At 45.7% G+C, this 26,592-nt stretch overlaps 1 protein-coding gene across 1 annotated transcript in view; it reads right to left on the bottom strand.

Annotated features, from left to right (window-relative positions):
* The window catches only part of FAM153B (family with sequence similarity 153 member B), a 58,173-nt gene that overhangs the window by 10,802 nt on the left and 20,779 nt on the right, over positions 1-26,592 (bottom strand). Inside the window, exons 15-32 of the mRNA XM_030927833.1 lie at positions 25,151-25,215; positions 24,658-24,682; positions 21,568-21,638; positions 21,058-21,082; positions 18,797-18,867; positions 18,009-18,039; positions 15,740-15,810; positions 14,950-14,980; positions 13,245-13,312; positions 12,755-12,779; positions 9,640-9,710; positions 9,158-9,182; positions 8,139-8,209; positions 7,670-7,700; positions 5,955-6,016; positions 5,463-5,487; positions 1,852-1,922; positions 1,369-1,393 (exon numbers count right to left, since the gene is read on the bottom strand). Of these exons, the coding sequence (XP_030783693.1) occupies positions 1,369-1,393; positions 1,852-1,922; positions 5,463-5,487; positions 5,955-6,016; positions 7,670-7,700; positions 8,139-8,209; positions 9,158-9,182; positions 9,640-9,710; positions 12,755-12,779; positions 13,245-13,312; positions 14,950-14,980; positions 15,740-15,810; positions 18,009-18,039; positions 18,797-18,867; positions 21,058-21,082; positions 21,568-21,638; positions 24,658-24,682; positions 25,151-25,215 (864 nt within the window). The remainder of the gene's footprint in view (positions 1-1,368; positions 1,394-1,851; positions 1,923-5,462; positions 5,488-5,954; positions 6,017-7,669; positions 7,701-8,138; positions 8,210-9,157; positions 9,183-9,639; positions 9,711-12,754; positions 12,780-13,244; positions 13,313-14,949; positions 14,981-15,739; positions 15,811-18,008; positions 18,040-18,796; positions 18,868-21,057; positions 21,083-21,567; positions 21,639-24,657; positions 24,683-25,150; positions 25,216-26,592) is intronic.

The following is a 26,592-nucleotide window of genomic DNA, read 5'->3' on the forward strand; positions in this document are numbered from 1 at the left end:
TTCAAACTCCCGACCTCAGGTGACCCACCGTCTCGGCCTCCCAACATGCAAGGGTTACAGGTGTCAGACACCGTGGCCGGACAGAACATTTGTACTAGATAAAAAGCAACCTTTCTTCAAAGAGGAGACTTAATTCTAGCTCAAATATTCTCTATATTCACTAATCTTTTGTTTTAAAGAGGACCAACCCAAGATTTGAAAATACTCAATTATCCTACCATTTACAGACGACCCCTACTTGGCATGTGATGTTTGTCCTTCGGCCCTGCCTTTTAACACAGTGTGTGTGTGCCGTGGGGCCTGCTGCTGCTCATGCTCACACTGGCTCCAGCCCTAGGACAGCCTACCCGGGGGGCAGCAGGTGGGGGCGGTGACCCTCTCTAACCCAGCTGTGTAGAAGATTCCAGCCAGAAGATGAGTACCAGGAAAACACCCAAGTTGTTCCTTCCGTTCTTATTTGGTGCTGTGTCTTGCGTGTGAGTGCTGAACTGCAGCACATGTAAGGATTGTGGAGATTATCTTATTAAATGCAATATAACATGTCTGATCATTTTCTGCTTTTGACTAGCAGATGAGAAAATTAACACAGCACTGCAGCCAAAAGCCTGACCTCTCAATGTCTGTTTCCCATTTGTGACCACACCAAAGTCCACTGTAAAATGTACTTATCCCTACACTGAGTTATGTGACCACTGAGACAATCCTACGTGAGAGCCAGCGTTTGAGATTTCTGAAGGCTATCGAGATTTCATCTGCCACCTAGGTGCTCAAGCTCTCTGCCATAATGACAAATTATACCAGAACCACGTGATTACTGCCTAGTAGTAGCCCATGGCATCACCTTCCACCCACTCCTGAGTTCACCTCTGCCTCCTCCACTGAGGAGATAAAGAGCTTGGCAAATTCATCTCTGCACTATCTCCACCTGAGTACTGGGGATATCCAACTGCCCTTCAGCTACAGCCGTGGTGGAGGACCAATGGGCTGATTGACGCAAGGTGTGCAGTGGCTAATGGGATTTTTACTTACAACACTCATCTTTGTGTTCAGCTGTGCACATGGAAACATGCTTTCTGGAGAAACGTACACATCCTCCCAACCACATTCATCATCACTCTACACAGACTCTCCCCTTATACCCCCCACCCTGATGCACCTCATTCGATGTCATAAAAATGACACTGCAGCTAACAGGCACTACGTAGGATGATCACCCCTCTTCAGTACACTCAGTAATTTCTGCCCTAACCTCATTTCCAATAGAAAGTTCCAACGAGAATGGTTCTCCCGATAAACCAGGCAAGAATGTGTCACCTTTCTTAACACTAAGAATTTTCCTTACCAAATAGGTGATCCCAGAATACGTACCATTTGTCTCTGTGAATGTGTCCGCCTGAGTTTAGAGAAAGGAAAACACTGTGAGGGTAAGATCGTGCTGTCCTTGTACACAGGTCTTTTCTTAACTTAGTGCTATTAGAAAGCCCGATGGGAAATTCTGGTGGAGGCAACGGTCACAAAAATAAAGCCCAGAAAACACTTGTACAAAGTCACCAGGTTTTTGTGCAAGATTTTAAAGTTAATTTTGGTGGTAAATTCAGTATTTTGAAGAAGGTTTTTCTCCTGATGAAAGTGCTTGCTGACATAGTTTGTAACTGAAGCTGTCATCCAAGAATGCCATCTTGAATTAGTTCTTAGTTGGTAAAGAATTCTCATTTTACAATTCCCACCAAGAAATTCTCTAGTCATCTATAATGTACATGGTAGTAAGGTTTTCCTATCTTTATTCAACTGAAATTGAAAGAAACCTAGGAAAATGAAATTCCCCTTTCAGACAAAGAAAGAAGAACTCACGTTGATAACAGGGAGGATCCTCTCAACGGGTGTCTCATGTGGATATTGCACTGCGAGGTCCTCTTGAGGATCTAGGAGACATAGGGTAAGTGTCACCACACGGATTCTGCTGAGAAAATCCCTCGGGTTGTACTGGGTGGTGTGGACATGAGGCTGGCATGTGTGAAGAACGTGGGTTACCACAGACGGAGCTGTAGGCCTACCCTCCTTGGTGGTGAAGGCAGGCAAATGAGACCGTGAGGAAAGCCATGGGAAACAGCCTTGGTCCTCTAGCTAAGGCAAGTTCAGCAATGAGACACAGCTGATCTCAAAGAGGGCACAGGACATGGGGCAGGGCGACCCTCCCTACAGCGTATCAGGTTCCTCCTTCCTAATCTGACCCGGGCTAACTTGCCCTCCCTTCGTGATCCCTTCTGAGGTCATTTCCCCCCAGGATCCACAGGTGCTGCTGTTCATCATCCCCCACCCCGAAACATTTTGTGCTGCATAAAAAGCCACCTTTCTTCAAAAAAAATTTAATTCTAGTCAAAAGAGTTATGACTTCTCTGAACCTTTGATTCAAAGAGAATTAAACCAATATTTTAAAATACTCAACTATCCTATTATTGAAAGATGACACGCACTTAGCAGATTTGCCCTTCGACTCTTCCTTTTCAACACAATGTATGTGTCTGTGGAATCAGTTGCTGCTCATGCTCACGCTGGCTCCAACACCGGGACAGCCCATCATGGGGGGCAGGAGGTGGGGACGCTAACACTCTCCAAACTAGCTACGCAGGGAATTCCACCGGGGAGATGGACGTCAGAATAACACCCTAGTTCCTCCTTGAGTTCCTATTCTGCACTGAGTCTTGGTTGTGTGGGTGGAATTAGGGCATATGTGACACTTGTGGCAATCGTGTTATTAAACATAATAGAATATGCCCATGATTGTCCTCCGGTTTGTTTTCTTTTTTTTTTTTTTTTTGAGATAAAATCTCACTCTATTACCCAGGGTAGAGTGCAGTGGCATGATCAGGGCTCACTGCAACCTCCGTCTCCCAGGTTCAAGTGATTCTCCTGCCTCAGCCTCCTGGGTAGCTGGGATTACTGGCACCTGCCACCACACTCAGTTAATTTTTCTGTTTTTAGTAGAGACATTGTTAGCCAGGCTGCTCTGTAACTCCTGACCGCAAGTGATTCACCCGCCTCGGCCTCCCAAAGTGCTGGGATTACAGGCGTGAGCCACCACACCCAGCCTGTTCTCTGCTTTTAAACAGGATCTCAGGAATAACACGACCACTGAACGAAAAGCCTGTGACCTCGCCATGTGTGTTTCACATTTCTGACCACACCAAAGTCCACTGTAAAACATCCCAACTCTAATTCTGGGTTATGCAACCATTAAGATCATCCTATGATGACAGACAGTGCTTAGAATGTCTATACGCTATCATACTTCCACATGCACACCTAGGTGCTCAAAGTCTGCCAGACTGATGAGTTATACCAGGGCTGTGAGATCAATACAGGACAGTAGCCCATAGAATCACCCTTCCACCCACTTCTGATTTCCCATTTCCCTCCTCTACATGAGAAAGTCAGACGTTGAGAAATTCATCCCTACCCAAGCAGTATCTGATGACTGGGGATATTAAACTTAACTTCAGACAACTGTGGTGGAGAATGAATGGGCTGAGTTATGTAAAGTGTGCAGGGTGATGGAATAGTTAAAAAATAAAAATAAAAATAAATTAATCCTTGTGTTGTGCTTTGATCATGCACAAAAACTCCCAAAGACACAATCACCTCCCACAGACTCTCTCCTCCACACCTCCCAAACCTGATGCACACCACCCTCTTTCATGTACGGGACACCACTTCCTGCACAGACTACAAAAAGATGGTCACGACTCCTCCACCTATAAGTAGGAGACAACAGACTTTTAGACTGATGATTGCAAGGCTGTCACAGAGAAACAGAGAAACTGATGCCTTATGGGTCACATGGGAATGTAGAAAGGACAACCTAACTCCAGGGCAGCCCCTCTCCCTTTGCTGAGCTCAGCCTGCCTTAGAGCAGGGTCTCCTCCTCAACTCCTCTGACACCAGCACTGGGCACCTGCTCAGCCTGGGAGCTGAGGCTCCCTCCAGTAAAACGGAACTCTGGGCCAGGCCACTCTTGGCCAATAATAGCTACACAAGGAGCAGCTGTCCAGAGACTCCCAGAAGCTGTTCTTTGTCCCAGCCACAGGGAGATCAAGCGTGGAAACTACTCTGTGTCTGGCCTGACTCTCAATCCGTCCCTGCTGATCATGTTCTCTCTGGGCTAAGTTGAACATTACAGGAACTCACTCCTGTTCTCTGTCTCTCACTAATTTCCGGTGGTGCCATTGCCATCAACACACAGGAAGATGGAGAAGACCAGAAACAAGGAAGGAGCTCCTATGACCAGGCTCTTAGGAAGACGGCCAATGTTCAGGCCAGCCATGAGGTCGAAGCTCAACTCCTCCTTCAGATGAGGCTTGAACGTTCCGCTCACGCCCAGGTGATGATGTGGAACTGACTCTCCTGATGTTGCACCTTGGCATCCCCCATGGCTTTGCTGCCCTCATGCCTTCCTTCTGCTCCTCCAAATCATGTTCCTCTGCAGGCCCAGGCCAAGGCTGTAGCCTGCTCTCTCCCTCATAGAGCCCAGTGGGCAGCTGCCTGTGAATTCTTAGGGCCTCAATGTCGGTAACGCGGATTTCTACCTTTAATCACTCAGCAGAAAGCCCCCGAGTACCACACAGAAACTGTATTCTAGAGATTAAACACGACTAGGAGAATTGGGTTATGAAGAGATAGTTTCTGAGGTTAGCAAGAGACATTTTAAAATCACACTAGCCTGATTGTTTTAAAACGTGGGATAAGTATTGAAACCTATACAGCAATTAAATTCAATATATACACATACGTTTCCACCAAATGCATACTCCAAGAAAAAACGCAAGCTGTACTTGGTTCAGGTTCCATTCCTATTGACCGACACCAAATGCGTTCACTTGTTCTTTTGCAAAAGCCTTCAGAAACAAGCAAACAACCAACCTTTGTCCACAGTGGGTCCAATGGGGACACCCTGGAGCCTCTGCTGTACCACAGCCACATTTGTCTTTCCCCACCTCAGTAATGCATGAGTCACCCTCCATCCTCCTAGGAAGGCAAGTGCTCGCCCTGCTGCTCACACCCTAGGGCAAGCACTTTGGTTACCTTTTCAAGATGCTGTGTTTCCTGAGCACAGAACACGGAAACCAGAAGTAGGCTGCGTGATAGAGGCTGAGCCTCTACATGACCTTGACATTATGTATTTTGGACACTCAAGAGTTACACCACACGAATTCAAAAAGACACGCAGCAACTGAATGTGCACAATCTCACCCCATCCTCAGAAAATGCAGTTGCTCCCAGGGACTGCAGAATGTGACCATCATGCTCTATCTGGAACAAGCATTTCTCCCATCACAGCCTAGGTCCTCATTCATGAGAGGAAGCTCCACTCAGGCTGCCTGTCTACGGGAAGGTCAGCGAGGCAGTGGCACATTCCTCATCATCTGGGTGACTCATCAGTATGAGAGGGGTTCCGCAATACGTACCCTTTTGTGGAACTCCTGAGGATTTCTGTAATGACAGAAAATAAATTGCTATGAGCATCAGACCATGCTGTGTCCTGTGTGCACAGGACTTTTCTTCACTTAATGACATTAGAAAACAAGATGAAATCCAGTGTTCAAAGGAACCCCAAAGAAGAACAGAAGAAATCGACTCATACAAAAGACACAAATTTTTCTCAGAGGATGTTTCCTCTCAAGTCCATGTTGGCTGGCAAGTAAGTGATTTTGTTCCAAAGAGAGAACAAAATTGGTAAGGCAAAGGCTCACTGCCCCACAATGTGTGACTGATGCTGTCATTTTCTCCCACTGTCTTAAATCAAGCTTCACTGGGGACAGACTCTCACAATTCCCCCCAAGGACATTGTGTAACTAATCTAAGCTATATATTGTCAGATTCTCATATCTTCATTTAATCCAAATAAAATAAAGCTAAGAAAGCAACAGTTTTTCTCAGAGAAATCCAGGTGGCCTGACCTTCATATCCTCTGGGTCCTCCTCCTTTCTGCTGTCACTGGATCGCTCCTCTAGTAGATGACCTGGAAGAATTAGGAGGATACAGAGTGACCGTCAGCACCTTGGTGGTGTTGCTCATGAACAATTCAGTAACATTGCTTGAGGTGGGTGTGGGAGGAGGATAGCAGGCACAGGAGAGAGGCAGGAAAGAAAGGGAATCAGGGCCTTTGGCTTTCTAGCTCCAGGCCACCTCCTAAACATGAAATACCCAATTTTAAACAGGGCACACCAGGCAGTGCAAACTGCGTGTTCCTGGCAGCCTCTTAGGGCTCCTCCCTCCTAATCTGACCTGAGCTAATGTGCTCTCTTATTGATCCCTGCCAAAGTCATTTCCTCCTTAGAATCCACATGTGTTGCTGCTCTGCATATCATCCCTTCTGGAAGATTTTGTACTGAATAAGAAGAAAGCTTTCATTCAAGAGATTTAATTCTAGCCAAAAGATTTCATTAACTAACTTTCTGTTATAAGGCAATTAAACCAAGATTTGAAAATACTCAATTATCCTACCATTTAATGATGACCCCTACTTAGCATCTGGTATTTGTCCTTCCACTCTTCCTTTTCAACATGATGTGTGTGCACCATGGAGTTCACTGCTCCTCATGCTCACGCTGACTCTAGCATTGGGACAGTCTGTCATGGGGAAAAGCGAGGGGGGCGGGGAACGGGCAGTGACTCTCTCCAACCCAGTTCTGCAGGAGATTCCAGCAGGGAAAGTGGGTGCCAGGCTAACACCCAAGTTGATCCTTGAGATTTTATTGGATGCTATGTCTTGGGATTGGGTTCCACGGAATTTCTAAGACTTGCGGTGATTATCTCATTAAATACAATAGAATATCCCACTAATTATTGTCTGCATTTGAACAGGAGCTGAGGGATGACCTCAACGCTGTAGATCAAAAGCCTGCTGGACTCTGCGTGTTTTAACGTTAATGATCACACTGAAGCCCACTGTACAATGTACCTGCTCAAACCAACCCTGGGTGAGCTGAGCACTGACATCATCCAGTCATGATAGTGTGTGGGATCTGAATAGGTTTTCATTCTCCCACGTGCACACAGAAGTGCTGGAATAACTTGGCCTAGCAAGAAATTATACTAGGGCTTTGTGACAAATTCAGTGTAGTGGCTCATGGCATTAACCTTTCACTCATTCCCGAGTTCACACGTGCCTCTTCCATTTAAAAGACCAAGAGCTTGGGAAATTCATCTCTGCACCATGTCCATCTGAGGACCGGGGATAGTGAACTTATCAAGTACAGCTGTGCTGGAGGATGAATGGGTTGATCTATGTAAACTGTGCAGTGGTGATGGAATTTTCCTTGAACATTGATCCTCGTGTTGTGCTTTCAACATAGGAGCATATTTTCTGGGGAAATGCACACACACTCCCAAAGACATCCACAATCATTCCATACACACTCTCTGCTCTGTCCCTCCCAACCCTGATGTACCACCCCACCTTACATGACACTGCTGCTTCCAGGGATGATAGTACCATGGTTACAGTTGTTTACTGGACTCCTAGTATTTTTTGATACCAAACTTCCCAAATCTAATTTCTGGCAGAAAGCTCAAACCAGAGTGGCTCTTGAGCAAAAGCAGGCAAAACAGTGTCATCTTTGCAACACTAAGATTTTGAACGTAAACAGAGAGGTGATCCCAGAATACGTACCGTTTGCCCGTGTGGCTGGGTCCACCTGCATCTAGAGAAAAACAAAACACTATGAGGGTCAGACAAGGCTGTGTCCTATGTGCACAGGTCTTTTCTTCACTTGTTGATATTAAAAAAACAGATGGTAAATAGTGGTTGAGACAATGGCCCTGATATCTAGAAGATATTCGTGGAAAGGCACAGATTTTTGTGCAAGATTTTCAATTTTTTTAATTTGATTATTCCAAATACTTCTTAAGAAGAAGGCATTTCTCTTAAGGAAAATGCCTGCTGACACACAGCTTGTAAATGTGGATGCCATCTGAAATCATTTTTTAGTGGATAATGAACTCTGACATTTGCCCACTAAGAAATTCTTGTCAGTCACTTATCGCGTACATGGTAAGATGTGTACATCTTAGTTCAATTGAAACAGAGAGAAACCGAGAGAAATACATATTCCATTTCAGAGGAAATAAGATGACTTTACCATGTGAACCCCTGTGGCTTCCTCTGAGGATGTCTGCCCTGGCACATCCTCCTCCAGGTCTTCCAGTTCACCTAGGAAACAGAGTCACTATAAGCACATGAGCTCCACTGAGTGAATCCTCAGGTGATACTGTAACTGTGGACATGGGGCTGGCGTGTGTGGAAAGGTGTGTTCACAGCACAGACTCAGCTGCTGCCGGTCCCTGCTCCATGGTGGTGAGGGAAGACAAATGGTGAAGGAAGGCATCAGGAAGGCCACAGAAGACACCTAAGGCAACCTCTTCAACATGAAATAATCCATCTCAAACACGGCACACCACACAGTGTTTCCCTGTAGCATCTCAGGGCTCCCCCTTCTTAATCTGACCTAACTTGTCCTCCCTTCTTTATCCCCTCGAGGTCATTTCCTCCCCAGGATCCACATGTCCTGCTGCTGTGTTTTTTGTTCCTACTAGAACTTTTTTGTTTTTCTTTTTTTTGCAATGGAGTTTCACTCTTGTTGCCCAGGCTGTAGTGCAATGGCGCGATCTGGGCATACCACAACCTCTGCCTCCTGGGTTCAAGTGATTCTGCTGCCTCAGTCTCCTGAATAGGTGGGATTACAGGAATGCACACCCATTCCCAGATAATTTTGCATTTTTAGGAGAGACGAGTTTCCTCCATGTTGGTCAGTCTGGTCTCAGACTGTTTGTTTATACCAAACTGCCTAAAACCTCATTTCTGTTAGAAAGCTCCAGAGAAATTCTCCAACAAATGCAGGGTAAAAAGTGCCACCTTTCTGAAAAACTAAGATATTTCCTTAGCAAAAAAATAATCCCTGGGGTGTGGGGAGCAAGACGAGGGAGAGCATTAGTATAAATACCTAATGCACACGGGGCTAAAAACGTAGATGAGGGGTTGATAGGTGCAGCAAACCACCATGACACATTTATAACTATGTAACAAAGCTACACGTTCTACACATGCATCCCAGAATTTCAAGCAAATTAAAATCAGTAAGAAAACCCCCAAAACACATACCTTCTTCCTCAAAGTGTACTCTTTTCTGCAATTAAAGGAAAACATTATGAGAGTCAGACCACGCTGTGTCCCGTGTGTACACGTCTTTTCTGCATTGTTGACATTAGAAAACCCAATGGAAATAGTGAAAATAGTCAACACAAGGGTCCCAAAATAAAGCCTACAGGACATGTGGAAAGGCACAAGATTTTTTGGGTATGATTTTTGAGTTTATTTTCAATGCATGTTCACCATTATTTTCAAGAAGAAAGCACTTCTCCTATGGGAAATGCTTACCGCCCTAGAGTTTTTAAGTGAACCTGTCATCTATAAATGCCATCTTGAATTCATTCTTGCTGGTAATAAACTCACTTTACAGCTGCCCACTTACATTCTGTAAGTCATCTATAATGTACATGGTAAGATTATCATCTCTTACCTCAATTTATATAGAAACCAAGAGAAATAAAATTCCCACCTCAGACAAACAAAAAACACTTTACCTTCAATGAGCCTGATAACCTCTCAGATGGTATCTTGAGCGGACGCTCACACAACAAGCCTTCGTTGCACTCTAGGAAACACAGAGTCATTGTCAACACACTGGATGCACTGAAGGAATCTGTCAGGCAGACTCGGGCGCTAAAAACACGGGGCTGGCACATGTACACAACGGGGGTTAACTGCAAAAACGGACCTCCTGCCAGAATATCCTCCTTGGTGATGAAGAAAGGTCAATAGACCATCACGAAAGCCATGGAAGACAGAGCCTTGGCAGCACACACACGCACTGTCAATGCCATGACAGTGTCTCATCCTTCCCCTATGCATTTTGAGGCCCGAGAAATTTCCACCCTTCTGGTTAAATGTGACAATGTCATTTATCTTTCCTGGGTCTACATATGCTTCTCTTGCATTTTCCATCCATTTTGTTGAACTTCCGACACAGTTTTCGTAAAACATACAAAATGTATTATTGTCATCATTCAGTGCACACTTCAGGAGAAGACATGAGCAGAACCGCAGGAGCAGAGAAGAGAAAACCTCACTGTTTGAGGAGCCCACGCTCTTCTCCCCTGACCCTGGATTACAGCCCACACAGGCACCTGGGTAAGTGTGGGAACCCACAGACTATAGAAAATGGGCAGAAAGCCTTTGCACACTTGTGCTAGATCTCAGAACAGGAATGCAGGCATCAGAACATCACTGGGGCCCAACATGGGCTGCCCAGGGCTGAGCTCTGGGAGTAGAAAGAATGAGGAGGACACAGTCCCTGCCCTCCCGGTGACCATCCATAGCCAGGATTCCTCCACCTATGAGTAGGAGACTACAGACTTTGGGACTGATGATTGCAAGTCTGTCCCAGAGAAACAGAGAAACTGATCTCCTAAGGGTCACACGGGAAAGTTGCAAGGACCACCTAAACTCCAGAGCAGCCTCTCTCCCCTTGCTGAGCTCAGCCTGCCTTAGAGCAGGGTCCCCTCCTCACCTCCTGTGACACTAGCATTGGGCAGCTGCCCTGCCTGGGAGCTGAGGCTCCCTCCAGTAAAACGGAACTCTGGGCCAGGCCACTCTGAGCCAATAGCAGCTACACAAAGACCAGCTGTTCGGCGACTCCCAGAAGCTGATTGTTCCAGCTACAGGGAGATCAAGCGTGGCAACTACTCCGTGTCTGACCTGACCCTCCAGTCCGTCCCTGCTGATCATGTTCTCTCTGGGCTAAGTTGAACATTTCAGGCACTCACTCCTGTTCTCTGTCTCTCACTAATTTCTGGTGGTGCCTTTGCCATCAATACACAGGGAGATGGAGAAGACAAGAAACAAGAAAGTAGCACCTCTGTCCAGGATTTTAGGAAGATGGCCAATATTCAGGCCAGCCATGAATTCAGAGCTCAACTCCTCCTTCAGATGAGGCGTGAACGTTCCGCCCGCGCCCAGGTGATGATGTGGAACTGACTCTGCTGAAGCCGCACCTCGGCTTCCCCATGGCTCTGCTGCCCTCATGCCTTCCTTCTGCTCCTCCAAATCATGTTCCTCTGCAGGCCCAGGCCAAGGCTGTACCTGCTCTCTCTCTCATAGAGCCCACTGGGCAGCTGTCTGTGAATTCTTAGAACCTCAACGTGGGTAACACTGCTTTGTACCTTTAATCAGTCAGCAGATAGCCCCCTGAGTAGCCACAAAAAACTATATTCTAGACAATAAAGATGACTAGGGGAATTGGGTTTTGAGGACACAGTTTCTGAGGTTAGTGAGGGACATTTTAAAAACACAACAGCCTGATTGTTTTAAAATGTGGGATAAGTATTGATACCTACAGAGAAATCAAATTTGATTTACACACACTAAGTTTCCACCAAATGCATACTCCAAGAAAAAACTCAAGCTATAATTTGGTTCCATTTATATTCCGATTCACCAAAACCAGCTGCATCCACTTGTTTTTTGCAAAAGTCCTTCAGGAGCAAACAACCAACCTTTGTCAACAGTCCGTTCAATGGGGACATCATGGAGCCTCTGTGGTACCACAGCCGAGTTTGTTTTTCCCCATCTGTAATGCATGAGCCACCCTCCATCCTGCTAGGAAGGCAAGTGCTCACCCTGCCCCTCAGACCCTAGGGCAAACCCTTTGGTTCTCTTTTCTTGTTGTTGTTTCTGAGCCAAGGACACAGAAACCATGACTAGGCTGAGTGATACAAGCCTGAAACTCTACATGACCCTGGCATTATCTATTCTGAACCATGTTATCTGATGGTCAACATGAGGCCTCAATGGAGAAAATTGGGGTGATTTCACCCCACCCCACCTGCAGCCTCCTCTCTTTTCAGTTGCCTAGCAGAACTGGCTGTAGCACGAGGCTGCACCAGGGTGTAAATGCACAGGAAGGAGCCCCCCACTCTCCCTGCTCAAGATGGGTCGTGGAGGGTCAATTCTGAGGGCTTTGGTAGAAGAGGCTTGTAAAGGAGGGAAGGGATTAGAGTGAGGTGTCATGACCTCTCCAATGGCAGGAGGAAAGAGAAAGGCCTGTGAAGAGGTGAGGTTTATTAGAAAATAAAGTATAGCAGGGAATTCTGAAGGAAAAAATAAAATGAGCAGAGATCCTGACACAGTTCTGTTCCTTGGGTGCACTGTGAGAATTTCCTGGGTGTGGATAGGATTTCTTTTAGGTTAATTACAGTGTTCTGTGCAAGAAATAAACTGCACACATTGGAAGCTTACAAGTTCATTTTTTCCTGTGCCTATAATAGGATTGCAATGGTGACGGAAATCTCTGTTGAGAATGTGGACACTAGTAAATCTGGGGAAATGTAGTACGGAAACCCAAACACACACACCCAGACACACTGACCGTGGCACTGCATGAATTCACAAAAGACATGAGCTGGCCCCGTGCACAAGATCCCACCCCACCTTCAGGGATCGCAGTTGCTTCCACGGGCTGCAGAATGTGGCCACTGTTTCTTATCTAGAAAAATCATTTCTCCCATCACAGCCTAGGTCCTCATTCACCACAAGAAGCTCAGCTATGGCTGCCTGTCTACGGGAAAGCCAGCGAGGCAGTGGCACATTCCTCATCATCTGGGTGACTCACTAGCATGAGAGCAGCTCCGCAATACATACCCCCTGGTGGAACTCCTGACGATTTCTGTAATCACAGAAAATAAATTGCTATGAGCATCAGACAATGCTGTGTCCTGTGAGCACAGGACTTTTCTTCGCTTAGTGACATTAGAAAACAAGATGAAAACCAGAGTTCAAAGGAACCCCAAAGAACAGAGCAAATCGACTCATACTAAAGACACAAATTTTTCTCAGAGGGTGTTTCATGTCAAGTCTATGTTGGTTGGAAAGTAAGTAATTTTGCTCCAAAGAGAGAACAAAATTGGTAAGGCAAAGACTCACTGCCCCACATTGTGTGACTGATGCTGTCATTTTCTCCCACTGTCTTAATTCAAGACTCAGTGGGGAAGAGACTCTCAAAATTCTCCCCAAGGACATTGTGTAACTACCCTAACATATATATTGTGAAATTCAGGTAACTTCATTTAATCCAAATAAGGTAAAACGAAGAAAGCAACAGTTTTTCTCAGAGAAATCCAGGTGGCCCGACCTTCACATCCTCTGGGTCCTCCTTCTCTCCCTCGTCACTGGACAGCTCCTGTAGTATATCAGTCAGAACTAGGAGGATACAGAGTGACCGTCAGCACCATGGTGGTGTTGCTCATGAACAATTCAGGAACATTGCTTGAGGTGGGTGTTGGGGGAGGGTAGCAGGCACAGGAGAGATGCAGGGAAGAAAGGGAATCAGGGCCTTTGGGTTTCTACCTACAGGCCACCTCGTAAACATGAAATAGCCAATCTCAAACAGGACACACCATTCAGTGCAGGCTGTGTTTCTCTGGCAGCCTCTCAGGGCTCCTCCTTCCTAATTGGACCTGAGCTAACTTGCCCTCTTATTGATCCCTGCCAAAGTCATTTCCTCCTCAAATCCACATGTGCTGCTGCTCTGTATATCATCTCTTCTAGAATATTTTGTAGTGTATAAGAAGCAACCTTTCTTGTAAACGGAGATTTAATTCTAGCCAAAGTTTGCATTACTTTCTGTTACAAGGCAAATAAACCAGGATTTGAAAACACTCAATTATCCTGCCATTTCACCATGACCCCTACTTAGCATGTGATATTTGTCCTTCCACTCTTCCTTTTCAACATGATGTGTGTGCACCACGGAGTGCACTGCTCCTCATGCTCACACTGACTCCAGCACGAGGACAGTCTGTCATGGGGAAAAGTGAGGGGGTGGGGGCGGGCACTGACCCTCTCCAGCCCCGCTCTGCAGGAGATTCCAGCAGGGAAAGTGGGTGCCAGGCTAACACCCAAGTTGATCCTTGAGATTTTATTGGATGCTATGTCTTGGGATTGGGTTCCACGGAATTTCTAAGACTTGTGGGGATTATCTCATTAAATACAATAGAATATCCCACTGATCATTGTCTGCATTTGAACAGGAGCTGAGGAATGACCTCACCGCTGTAGATCAAAAGCCTGTGGACTCTGCATGTTTTACATTAATGATCACACTGAAGCCCACTGTACAATGTACCTGCTCAAACCAACCCTGGGTGAGCTGAGCACTGACACCATCCAGTCATGATAGTGTTTGGGATCTGAATAGGTTTTCATTCTCCCATGTGCGCACAGAAGTGCTGGAATAACTTGGCCTAGCAAGAAATTATACTAGGGCTTTATGACAAATTCAGTGTAGTGGCTCATGGCATTAACCTTTCACTCATTCCCAAGTTCACATGTGCCTCTTCCATTTAAAAGACCAAGAGCTTGGGAAATTCGTCTCTGCACCATGTCCATCTGAGGACTGGGGATAGCAAACTTATGTTCAGGTACAGCTGTACTGGAGGATGAATGGGTGATTTATGTAAACTGTGCAGTGGTGATGGAAATTTTCTTGAACATTAATCCTTGTGTTGTGTTCTGAACATGGGAGCATATTTTCTGGGGAAATGCACACACACTCCCAAAGACATCCACAATCATTCCATACACACTCTCTGCTCTGTCCCTCCCAACTCTGAAGTACCACCCCACCTTACATGACACTGCTGCTTCCAGGGATGACAGTACCATGGTTACAGTTGTTTACTGGACTCTTAGTATTTTTTGAAACCAAACTTCCCAAATCTGATTTCTGGCAGAAAGCTCAAACCAGAGTGGCTCTTGAGCAAAAGCAGGCAAAACAGTGCCACCTTTGCAACACTAAGATTTTGAATGTAAACAAAGAGATGATCCCAGATACGTACCGTTTACCCGTGTGGCTGGGTCCACCTGCATCTAGAGAAAAACAAAACACTATGAGGGTCAGACCAGGCTGTGTCCTGTGTGCACAGGTCTTTTCTTCACTTGTTGATGTTAAAGAAAAAACAGATGGTAAATAGTGGTTGAGACAATGGCCCCGATATCTAGAAGAAATCTGTGGAGAAGCACAAGATTTTTGTGCAGGATTTTCAATTGTTTTTGTTTTACAATTCCAAATACTTCTCAGGAAGAAGGCATTTCTCTTGAGGAAAATGCCTTGCTGACACACAGTTGTAAATGTGGATACCATGTGAAACCATTTTTAAGTGGATAATGAACTGTGACATTTGCCCACCAAGAAATTCTGTCAGTCACTTCTAGTGTACATGGTAAGATGTATACATCTTTTTTTTTTTTTTTTTTCCTGAGAGGCAGTCTCTCTCTGTCACCCAGGCTGGAGTGCCGTGGTGAGATCTCGGCTCACTGCAAGTTCCATCTCCTGGGTTCACGCCACTCTCCTGCCTCAGCCTCCCGAGTAGCTGGGACTACAGTCACCCTCCACCATGCCCAGGTAATTTTTTTTTGCATTTTTAGTAGAGACGGGTTTCACTGTGTTATCCTGGATGGTCTCAATCTCCTGACCTCGTGATGCCCGCCTCGGCCTCCCAAAGTGTTGGGATTATAGGCGTGAGCCACCGCGACTGGCCAGTAAGACTTATACATCTTAATTCAATTGAAACACAGAGAAACCGAGAGAAATAAATTTCCATTTCAGAGGAAATAAGACGGCTTTACCATGTGAACCCCTATGACTTCCTCCGGGGATGTCTGCCCTGGCACATCCTCCTCCAGGTCTTCCAGTTCACCTAGGAAACAGAGTCACTATAAGCACATGAGCTCCACTGAGTGAATCCCTCACGTGGTCTTGGAGCTGTGGACCTGGGGCTGGCATGTGTGAAAGGTGTGTTCACAGCACAGACTCAGCTGCTGCCGGTCCATCCTCCATGGTGGAGAGGGAAGGCAAATGGTGAAGGAAGGCATCAGGAAGGCCACAGAAGACAGAGCCTTGGTCCTGTAGCTAAGGCAACCTCTTCAACGTGAAATAACCCATCTCAAACAGGGCCCACCTAACACACAGTGTTTCCCTGCAGCATCTCAGGGCTCCTCCTTCCTAATCTGACCGGAGCTAACTTGCCCTCCCTTCTCGATCCCCTTGAGGTCATTTCCCCCAAAGGACCCACATGTGCTGCTGCTGCTGTTCATCATCTCTTCTGAAACATTTCGTACTACATAAAAGTCAGCTTTCTTCAAAAAAAGTTAACTCTAGTCAAAAAAATTATGACTTCACTGAACCCTTGATTCAAAGAGAACTAAACCAAGATTTGAAAATATTCAATTATCCTACCATTGAAAGAGGACCCGCACTTAGCTTATTTGTCCTTCCACTCTTCCTTTTCAACACAATGTATGTGTCCCTGGAGTCAGCTGCTGCTCATGCTCACACTGACTCCAGCACTAGGACAGCCCATCACAGGGGGCAGTAGTTGGGGGCCTATCGCTAACGCTCTCCAAACTAGCTGTGCAGGAAATCCCACCGAGGTGATGGACACCAGAAGAGCACCCCAGTTCTTCCTTGAGTTCTTATTCTGCACTGTGTATTGGATGTGTGGGCTGAATTAGGGCACAGGTACACTTGTGGCAATCATGTCATTAAACATAGTAGAATATGTCCCTGATTGTTGTCTGCTTTTTTTTCTTTTTTTTTTTTCATTTTTTTTTTTTGAGACGGAGTCTTACTAAAAATACAAAAAATTAGCTGGGGGAGGTGGCGGACACCTGTGGTCCCAGCTACTCGGGAGGCTGAGGCAGGAGAATGGCGTGAACCCGGGAGGCGGAGCTTGCAGTGAGCTGAGATCTGGCCACTGCACTCCAGCCTGGGCGACAGAGCAAGACTCCGTCTCAAAAAAAAAATGAAAAAAAAAAAAAGCAAAAAAAAAAGCAGACAACAATCAGGGACATATTCTACTATGTTTAATGACATAGGGGGGCGGGGAGCAGGCAGTGACTCTCTCCAACCCAGTTCTGCAAGAAATTCCAGCAGGGAAAGTGGGTGCCAGGCTAACACCCAAGTTGATCCTTGAGATTTTATTGGATGCTATGTCTTGGGATTGGGTTCCACTGAATTTCTAAGACTTGCGGTGATTATCTCATTAAATACAATAGAATATCCCACTGATTATTGTCTGCATTTGAACAGGAGCTGAGGGATGACCTCAACGCTGTAGATCAAAAGCCTGCGGACTCTGTGTGTTTTAACGTTAATGATCACACTGAAGCCCACTGTACAATGTACCTGCTCAAACCAACCCTGGGTGAGCTGAGCACTGACACCATCCAGTCATGATAGTGTGTGGGATCTGAATAGGTTTTCATTCTCCCATGTGCACACAGAAGTGCTGGAATAACTTGGCCTAGCAAGAAATTATACTAGGGCTTTGTGACAAATTCAGTGTAGTGGCTCATGGCATTAACCTTTCACTCATTCCCAAGTTCACACGTGCCTCTTCCATTTAAAAGACCAAGAGCTTGGGAAATTCATCTCTGCACCATGTCCATCTGAGGACTGGGGATAGTGAACTTATCAAGTACAGCTGTGCTGGAGGATGAATGGGTTGATCTATGTAAACTGTGCAGTGGTGATGGAATTTTCCTTGAACATTGATCCTCGTGTTGTGCTTTCAACATAGGAGCATATTTTCTGGGGAAATGCACACACACTCCCAAAGACATCCACAATCATTCCATACACACTCTCTGCTCTGTCCCTCCCAACTCTGATGTACCACCCCACCTTACATGACACTGCTGCTTCCAGGGATGATAGTACCATGGTTACAGTTGTTTACTGGACTCTTAGTATTTTTTGAAATCAACCTTCCCAAATCTAATTTCTAGCAGAAAGCTCAAACCAGAGTGGCTCTTGAGCAAAAGCAGGCAAAACAGTGCCACCTTTGCAACATTAAGATTTTGAACTGTAAACAAAGAGATGATCCCAGATACGTACCATTTGCCCGTGTGGCTGGGTCCAACTGCATCTAGAGAAAAACAAAACACTATGAGGGTCAGACCAGGCTGTGTCCTGTGTGCACAGGTCTTTTCTTCACTTGTTGATGTTAAAGAAAAAACAGATGGTAAATAGTGGTTGAGACAACTGGCCCCGATATCTAGAAGAAATCTGTGGAGAAGCACAAGATTTTTGTGCAGGATTTTCAATTGTTTTTGTTTTACAATTCCAAATACTTCTCAGGAAGAAGGCATTTCTCCTGAGGAAAATGCCTTGCTGACACACAGTTGTAAATGTGGATACCATGTGAAACCATTTTTAAGTGGATAATGAACTGTGACATTTGCCCACCAAGAAATTCTGTCAGTCACTTCTAGTGTACATGGTAAGATGTATACATCTTTTTTTGTTTTTTGTTTTGGAGAGGCAGTCTCTCTGTCACCCAGGCTGGAGTGCCGTGGTGAGATCTCGGCTCACTGCAAGCTCCGCCTCCTGGGTTCACGCCATTCTCCTGCCTCAGCCTCCCAAGTAGCTGGGATTATAGGCGCCCTCCACCACACCCAGGTAATTTTTTTTTGTATTTTTAGTAGAGACGGGTTTCACTGTGTTATCCTGGATGGTCTCAATCTCCTGACCTCGTGATGCCCGCCTCGGCCTCCCAAAGTGTTGGGATTATAGGCGTGAGCCACCGCGACTGGCCAGTAAGACTTATACATCTTAATTCAATTGAAACACAGAGAAACCGAGAGAAATAAATTTCCATTTCAGAGGAAATAAGACGGCTTTACCATGTGAACCCCTATGACTTCCTCCGGGGATGTCTGCCCTGGCACATCCTCCTCCAGGTCTTCCAGTTCACCTAGGAAACAGAGTCACTATAAGCACATGAGCTCCACTGAGTGAATCCCTCACGTGGTCTTGGAGCTGTGGACCTGGGGCTGGCATGTGTGAAAGGTGTGTTCACAGCACAGACTCAGCTGCTGCTGGTCCATCCTCCATGGTGGAGAGGGAAGGCAAATGGTGAAGGAAGGCATCAGGAAGGCCACAGAAGACAGAGCCTTGGTCCTGTAGCTAAGGCAACCTCTTCAACGTGAAATAACCCATCTCAAACAGGGCCCACCTAACACACAGTTTCCCTGCAGCATATCAGGGCTCCTCCTTCCTAATCTGACCAGAGCTAACTTGCCCTCCCTTCTCGATCCCCTTGAGGTCATTTCCCCCAAAGGACCCACATGTGCTGCTGCTGCTGTTCATCATCTCTCCTGAAACATTTCGTACTACATAAAAGTCAGCTTTCTTCAACAAAAGTTAACTCTAGTCAAAAAAAATTATGACTTCACTGAACCTTTGATTCAAAGAGAACTAAACCAAGATTTGAAAATATTCAATTATCCTACCATTTAAAGAGGACTCGCACTTAGCTTATTTGTCCTTCCACTCTTCCTTTTCAACACAACGTATGTGTCCCTGGAGTCAGCTGCTGCTCATGCTCACACTGACTCCAGCACTAGGACAGCCCATCACAGGGGGCAGTAGGTGGGGGAGCTAACGCTAACGCTCTCCAAACTAGCTGTGCAGGAAATCCCACCGAGGTGATGGACACCAGAAGAACACCCCAGTTCTTCCTTGAGTTCTTATTCTGCACTGTGTATTGGATGTGTGGGCTGAATTAGGGCACAGGTACACTTGTGGCAATCATGTCATTAAACATAGTAGAATATGTCCCTGATTGTTGTCTGCTTTTTTTTTTTTCTTTTTAGATGAAATCTCACTCTGTTGACCAGGCTAGAGCGCAGCAGGATCTCGGCTCAGTGCAACCTCCGTCTCCCAGTTTCAAGTGATTCTCCTGCCTCAGCCTCCTTGGTAGCTAGGATTACTGGCACCCGCTACCACATCCAGTTAATTTTTGTGTTTTTAGTAGAGACAGTGTTAGCCAGGCTGGTCTCAAACTCCTGACCTCAACTGATTCACCTGCTTTGGCCTCCTAAAGTATTGGGATTACAGGCATGAGACACCACACCCTGCCTATTCTCTGCTTTTAAACAGGAGCTGAGGAAGAAACCGACCACTGAAGCAAAAGCCTGTGACCTCTTCATGTATGTTTCACATTTCTGACCATACCTAAATTCACTGTAAAACATACCCATTCTAATCCTGGGTTATGCGACCATTAAGACCATTCTATGATGATAGACAGTGCATAGAATTTCTATATGTATTATACTTCCACATGCACACCTAGGTGCCCAAAGTCACTGCCAGGCTGATGAGTTATACAACGGCTGTGAGATCAATGCAGGATAGAAGTTCATAGAATCAACCTGCCGATCACTCCTGATTTCACATTTCTTTCCTCTACCGAGAAAGCCAAGACTTTGAGAAATGCATCTCTGCATAACCAGTAACTTAGGACTGAGGATATTAAACTTCAGAGAGCTGTGGTGGAGAATCAATGGGTTGATTTACGTAAAGTGTTCAGGGTGATGGACTACTCTTTTTTTTTTTTTTTTTTTTTTTGGTAAAAAAAAACAAAACATATAATTCTTGTGTGGTGCTTTGAACATGCACAAAAACTCCCAAAGACACTCACAATCACTGCCCGTAGACTCTCTCCTCCATACCTCCCAAACCTGATGCACACCACACTTTCATGTAAGGGACACCACTTCCTGCAGAGACTATAGGAAAATGATCACAAATCTGTACCAAAGTCTTACTGTTTTTTATACCAAACTGCCTAAAATCTCATTTCTCTTAGGAAGCTCCAGAGAAATTCTCCACCAAATGCAGGTTAAAAAGTGCCACCTTTCTGAAAAACAGATATTTCCTTAGCAAAAAACTAATCCCTGGGGCATGAGGGGCGAGACGAGGGAGATCATTAGAATAAATACCTAATGCATGCGGGGCTAAAAACCTAGATGAGGGGTTGATAGGTGCAGCAAACCACCATGACACATTTACACCTATGTAACAAACCTGCACATTCTACACATGCATCCCAGAATTTCAAGCAAAATAAAAACAAAAAAAGTACACCCACAACACATACCTTCGTCCTCAAAGTGTACTCTTTTCTGCAATTAAAGAAAAACGTGATGAGAGTCAGACCACACTGTGTCCTGTGTGCACAGGTCTTTTTTGCATTGTTGATATTAGAAAACCCAATGGAAATAGTGAAAATTTCCATTTTCACGATGGAACACCTTTTTCACGAGTGTCCCAAAATAAAGCCTCCAGGACACGTGGAAAGGCACAAGTTTTTTTTTGTGAACGATTTTCAAGTTTATTTTCACTGCATGTTCACCACTATTTTGAAGAAGAAAGCACTTCTCCTATGGAAAATGCTTACTGCCGAAGAGTTTTTAAGTGAACCTGTCATCTATAAATGTCATCTTGAATTCATTCTTGCTGGTAATAAACTCTCACTTTACAGCTGCCCACCAAGACATTCTGTAAGTCATCTATAATGTACATGGTAAGATTACCGTCTCTTACCTCAATTTATATAGAAACCAAGAGAAATAAAATTCCCACCTCAGACAAACAAAAAACACTTTACCTTCAATGAGTAAGGGAATCTCTCAGATGGTATCTTGAGCTGATGCTCACACAACAAGCCTTCATCGCGCTCTAGGAAACACAGAGTTGTTGTCAGCACACTGGATGCACTGAAGGAATTCGTCTGGCAGACTCGGGCACTAAAAACACGGGGCTGGCACATGTAGACAAGGGGGGTTAACTGCAAAAACGGACCTCCTGCCAGAACATCCTCGTTGGTGATGAACAAAGGTCAATGAGACCATCACGAAAGCCATGGAAGACAGAGCCTTGGCAGCACACACACGCACTGCTGATGCCATGACAGTGTCTCATCCTTCCCCTATGCATTTTGAGGCCTGGGAAATTTCCACTTTTCTGGTGAAATGTGACAATGTCATTTGTCTTTCCTGGGTCCACATATGCTTCTCCTGCACTTTTCATCCATTTTATGGAACTTCAGACATTGTTGTGGTAAAACATACAAAATGTATTATTGTAATTATTCAGTGCACAGTTCAGAAGACACGAGCAGAACCGCAGGAGCAGAGAAGAGAAAACCTCACTGTTTGAGGAGCCCACGCTCTTCTCCCCTGACCCTGGATTACAACCCACACAGGCACCTGGGTAAGTGTGGGAACCCACAGCCTATAGAAAATGAGCAGAAAGCCTTTGCACACTTGTGCTACATCTCAGAACAGGAATGCAGGCATCAGAACATCACTGGGGCCCAACATGGGCTGCCCAGGGCTGAGCTCTGGGAGTAGAAAGAATGAGGAGGACACAGTCCCTGCCCTCCCGGTGACCATCCATAGCCAGGATTCCTCCACCTATGAGTAGGAGACTACAGACTTTGGGACTGATGATTGCAAGTCTGTCCCAGAGAAACAGAGAAACTGATCTCCTAAGGGTCACACGGGAAAGTTGCGAGGACCACCTAAACTCCAGAGCAGCCTCTCCCCTTGCTGAGCTCAGCCTGCCTTAGAGCAGGTTCCCCTCCTCACCTCCTGTGACACTAGCATTGGGCAGCTGCCCTGCCTGGGAGCTGAGGCTCCCTCCAGTAAAATGGAACTCTGAGCCAATAGCAGCTACACAAAGACCAGCTGTTCGGCGACTCCCAGAAGCTGATTGTTCCAGCTACAGGGAGATCAAGCGTGGCAACTACTCCGTGTCTGACCTGACCCTCCAGTCCGTCCCTGCTGATCATGTTCTCTCTGGGCTAAGTTGAACATTTCAGGCACTCACTCCTGTTCTCTGTCTCTCACTAATTTCTGGTGGTGCCTTTGCCATCAATACACAGGGAGATGGAGAAGACAAGAAACAAGGAAGTAGCACCTCTGTCCAGGATTTTAGGAAGATGGCCAATATTCAGGCCAGCCATGAATTCAGAGCTCAACTCCTCCTTCAGATGAGGCGTGAACGTTGCGCCCGTGCCCAGGTGATGATGTGGAACTGACTCTGCTGAAGCCGCACCTCGGCTTCCCCATGGCTCTGCTGCCCTCATGCCTTCCTTCTGCTCCTCCAAATCATGTTCCTCTGCAGGCCCAGGCCAAGGCTGTACCTGTTCTCTCTCTCATAGAGCCCACTGGGCAGCTGTCTGTGAATTCTTAGAACCTCAATGTGGGTAACACTGATTTGTACTTTTAATCAGTCAGCAGAAAGCCCCAAGTAGCCACAAAAAACTATATTCTAGACAATAAAGATGACTAGGGGAATTGGGTTATGAGGACACAGTTTCTGAGGTTAGTGAGAGACATTTTAAAATCATAACAGCCTGATTGTTTTAAAATGTGGGGTAAGTATTGATACCTACAGAGCAATCAAATTTGATTTATACACACTAAGTTTCCACCAAATGCATACTCCAAGAAAAAACTCAAGCTATAATTTGGTTCAGTTTATATTCCGATTCACCAACATCAGCTGCATCCACTTGTTTTTTTTCAATAGTCTTCAGGAGCAAACAACCAACCTTTGTCAACAGTTGGTTCAATGGGGACATCATGAAGCCTCTGTGGTACCACAGCCGAGTTTGTTTTTCCCCATCTGTAATGCATGAGCCACCCTCCATCCTGCTAGGAAGGGAAGTGCTCACCCTGCCTCTCAGACCCTAGGGCAAACCCCTTGGTTCTCTTTTCTTGTTGTTTCTGAGCCGAGGACACAGAAACCATGACTAGGCTGAGTGATACAAGCCTGAAACTCTACATGACCCTGACATTATCTATTCTGAACCACGTTATCTGATGGTCAACATGAGGCCTCAATGGAGAAAACTGGGGTGATTTCACCCCAACCCCACCTGCAGCCTCCTCTCTTCTCAGTTGCCCAGCAGAACTGGCCTGTAGCACGAGGCTGCACCAGGGTGTAAATGCACAGGAAGGAGCCCCCGACTCTCCCTGCTCAAGATGGGTCATGGAGGGTCACTTCTGAGGGCTTTGGTAGAAGAGGCTTGTAAAGGAGGGAAGGGGCTACAGTGAGGTGTCATGACCTTTTCAAAGGCAGGAGGAAATAGAAAGGCCTGTGAAGAGGTGAGGTTTATTAGAAAATAAAATATAGCAGGGAATTCTGAAGGAAAAAATAAAAGGAGCAGAGATCCTGACACAGTTCTGTTCCTTGGGTGCCCAGTGAGAATTTGCCTGGGTGTTGACAGGATTTCTTTTAGGTTAAAGTGTCCTGTGCATGAAATAAATTGCACACATTGGAAGCTTACAAGTTGATTTTTTCATGTGCCTGTAATAGGACCGCAACCGTAATGGAAATCTCTGTTGAGAATGTGGACACTAGTAAATCTGGGGAAATGCAGTACGGAAACCCAAACACACACACCCAGACACACTGACCGTGGCACTGCATGAATTCACAAAAGACATGAGCTGGCCCCGTGCACAGGATCCCATCCCACCTTCAGGGATCGCAGTTGCTCCCAGGGGTGGCAGAATGTGGTCATTGTTTCTTATCTATAAACATCATTTCTCCCATCACAGCCTAGGTCCTCATTCACCACAGGAGGCTCAGCTATGGCTGCCTGTCTACGGGAAAGCCAGCGAGGGAGTGGCACATTCCTCATCATCTGGGTGACTCACTAGCATGAGAGCAGCTCCGCAATACATACCCCCTGGTGGAACTCCCGACGATTTCTGTAATGACAGAAAATAAATTGCTATGAGCATCAGACCATGCTGTGTCCTGTGAGCACAGGACTTTTCTTCGCTTAGTGACATTAGAAAACAAGATGAAAACCAGTGTTCAAAGGAGCCCAAAAGAGGAACAGAAGAAATCAACTCACACTAAAGACACAAATTTTTCTCAGAGGGTGTTTCCTCTCAAGCCTGTGTTGGGTGGAAAGTAAGTGATTTTGCTCCAAAGAGAGAACAAAATTGGTAAGGCAAAGGCTCACTGCCCCACAGTGTGTGACTGATGCTGTCATTTTCTCCCACTGTCTTAATTCAAGACTCAGTGGGGAAGAGACTCTCAAAATTCTCCCCAAGGACATTGTGTAACGAATCTAAGATACATATTGTGAAATTCTGGTATCTTCATTTAATCCAAATAAGGTAAAACTAAGAAAGCAACAGTTTTTCTCAGAGAAATCCAGGTGGCCTGACCTTCACATCTTCTGGGTCCTCCTCTCCCTCGTCACTGGACAGCTCCCGTAGTATATCAGTCAGAACTAGGAGGATACAGAGTGACCGTCAGCACCATGGTGGTGTTGCTCATGAACAATTCAGGAACATTGCTTGAGGTGGGTGTTGGGGGAGGGTAGCAGGCACAGGAGAGACGCAGGGAAGAAAGGGAATCAGAGCCTTTGGATTTCTACCTACAGGCCACCTCGTAAACATGAAATAGCCAATCTCAAACAGGGCACACCATTCAGTGCAGGCTGTGTTTCTCTGGCAGCCTCTCAGGGCTCCTCCTTCCTAATTGGACCTGAGCTAACTTGCCCTCTTATTGATCCCTGCCAAAGTCATTTCCTCCTCAAATCCACATGTGCTGCTGCTCTGTATATCATCTCATTCTAGAATATTTTGTAGTGTATAAGAAGCAACCTTTCTTGTAAACGGAGATTTAATTCTAGCCAAAGTTTGCATTACTTTCTGTTACAAGGCAAATAAACCAAGATTTGAAAACACTCAATTATCCTGCCATTTCACCATGACCCCTACTTAGCATGTGATATTTGTCCTTCCACTCTTCCTTTTCAACATGATATGTGTGCACCACGGAGTTCATTGCTCCTCAGGCTCACACTGACTCTAGCATTGGGACAGTCTGTCATGGGGAAAAGCGAGGGGGTGGGGCTGGGCATTGACCCTCTCCAGCCCCGCTCTGCAGGAGATTCCAGCAGGGAAAGTGGGTGCCAGGCTAACACCCAAGTTGATCCTTGAGATTTTATTGGATGCTATGTCTTGGGATTGGGTTCCACTGAATTTCTAAGACTTGTGGGGATTATCTCATTAAATACAATAGAATATCCCACTGATTATTGTCTGCATTTGAACAAGAGCTGAGGAATGACCCCACCGCTGTAGGTCAAAAGCCTGTGGACTCTGCGTGTTTTATGTTAATGATCACACTGAAGCCCACTATACAATGTACCTGCTCAAACCAACCCTGGGTGAGCTGAGCACTGACACCATCCAGTCATGATAGTGTGTGGGATCTGAATAGGTTTTCATTCTCCCACATGCACACAGAAGTGCTGGAATAACTTGGCCTAGCAAGAAATTATACTAGGGCTTTGTGACAAATTCAGTGTAGTGGCTCATGGCATTAACCTTTCACTCATTCCCGAGTTCACACGTGCCTCTTCCATTTAAAAGACCAAGAGCTTGAGAAATTCGTCTCTGTACCATGTCCATCTGAGGACTGGGGATAGTGAACTTATCAGGTACAGCAGTGCTGGAGGATGAATGGGTTGATGTATGTAAACTGTGCAGTGGTGATGGAAATTTTCTTGAACATTAATCCTTGTGTTGTGTTCTGAACATGGGAGCATATTTTCTGGGGAAATGCACACACTCCCAAAGACATCCACAATCATTCCATA

Source organism: Rhinopithecus roxellana, chromosome 3 (genome assembly GCF_007565055.1).
Source record: "Rhinopithecus roxellana isolate Shanxi Qingling chromosome 3, ASM756505v1, whole genome shotgun sequence".
Lineage (NCBI taxonomy): Eukaryota > Metazoa > Chordata > Mammalia > Primates > Cercopithecidae > Rhinopithecus > Rhinopithecus roxellana.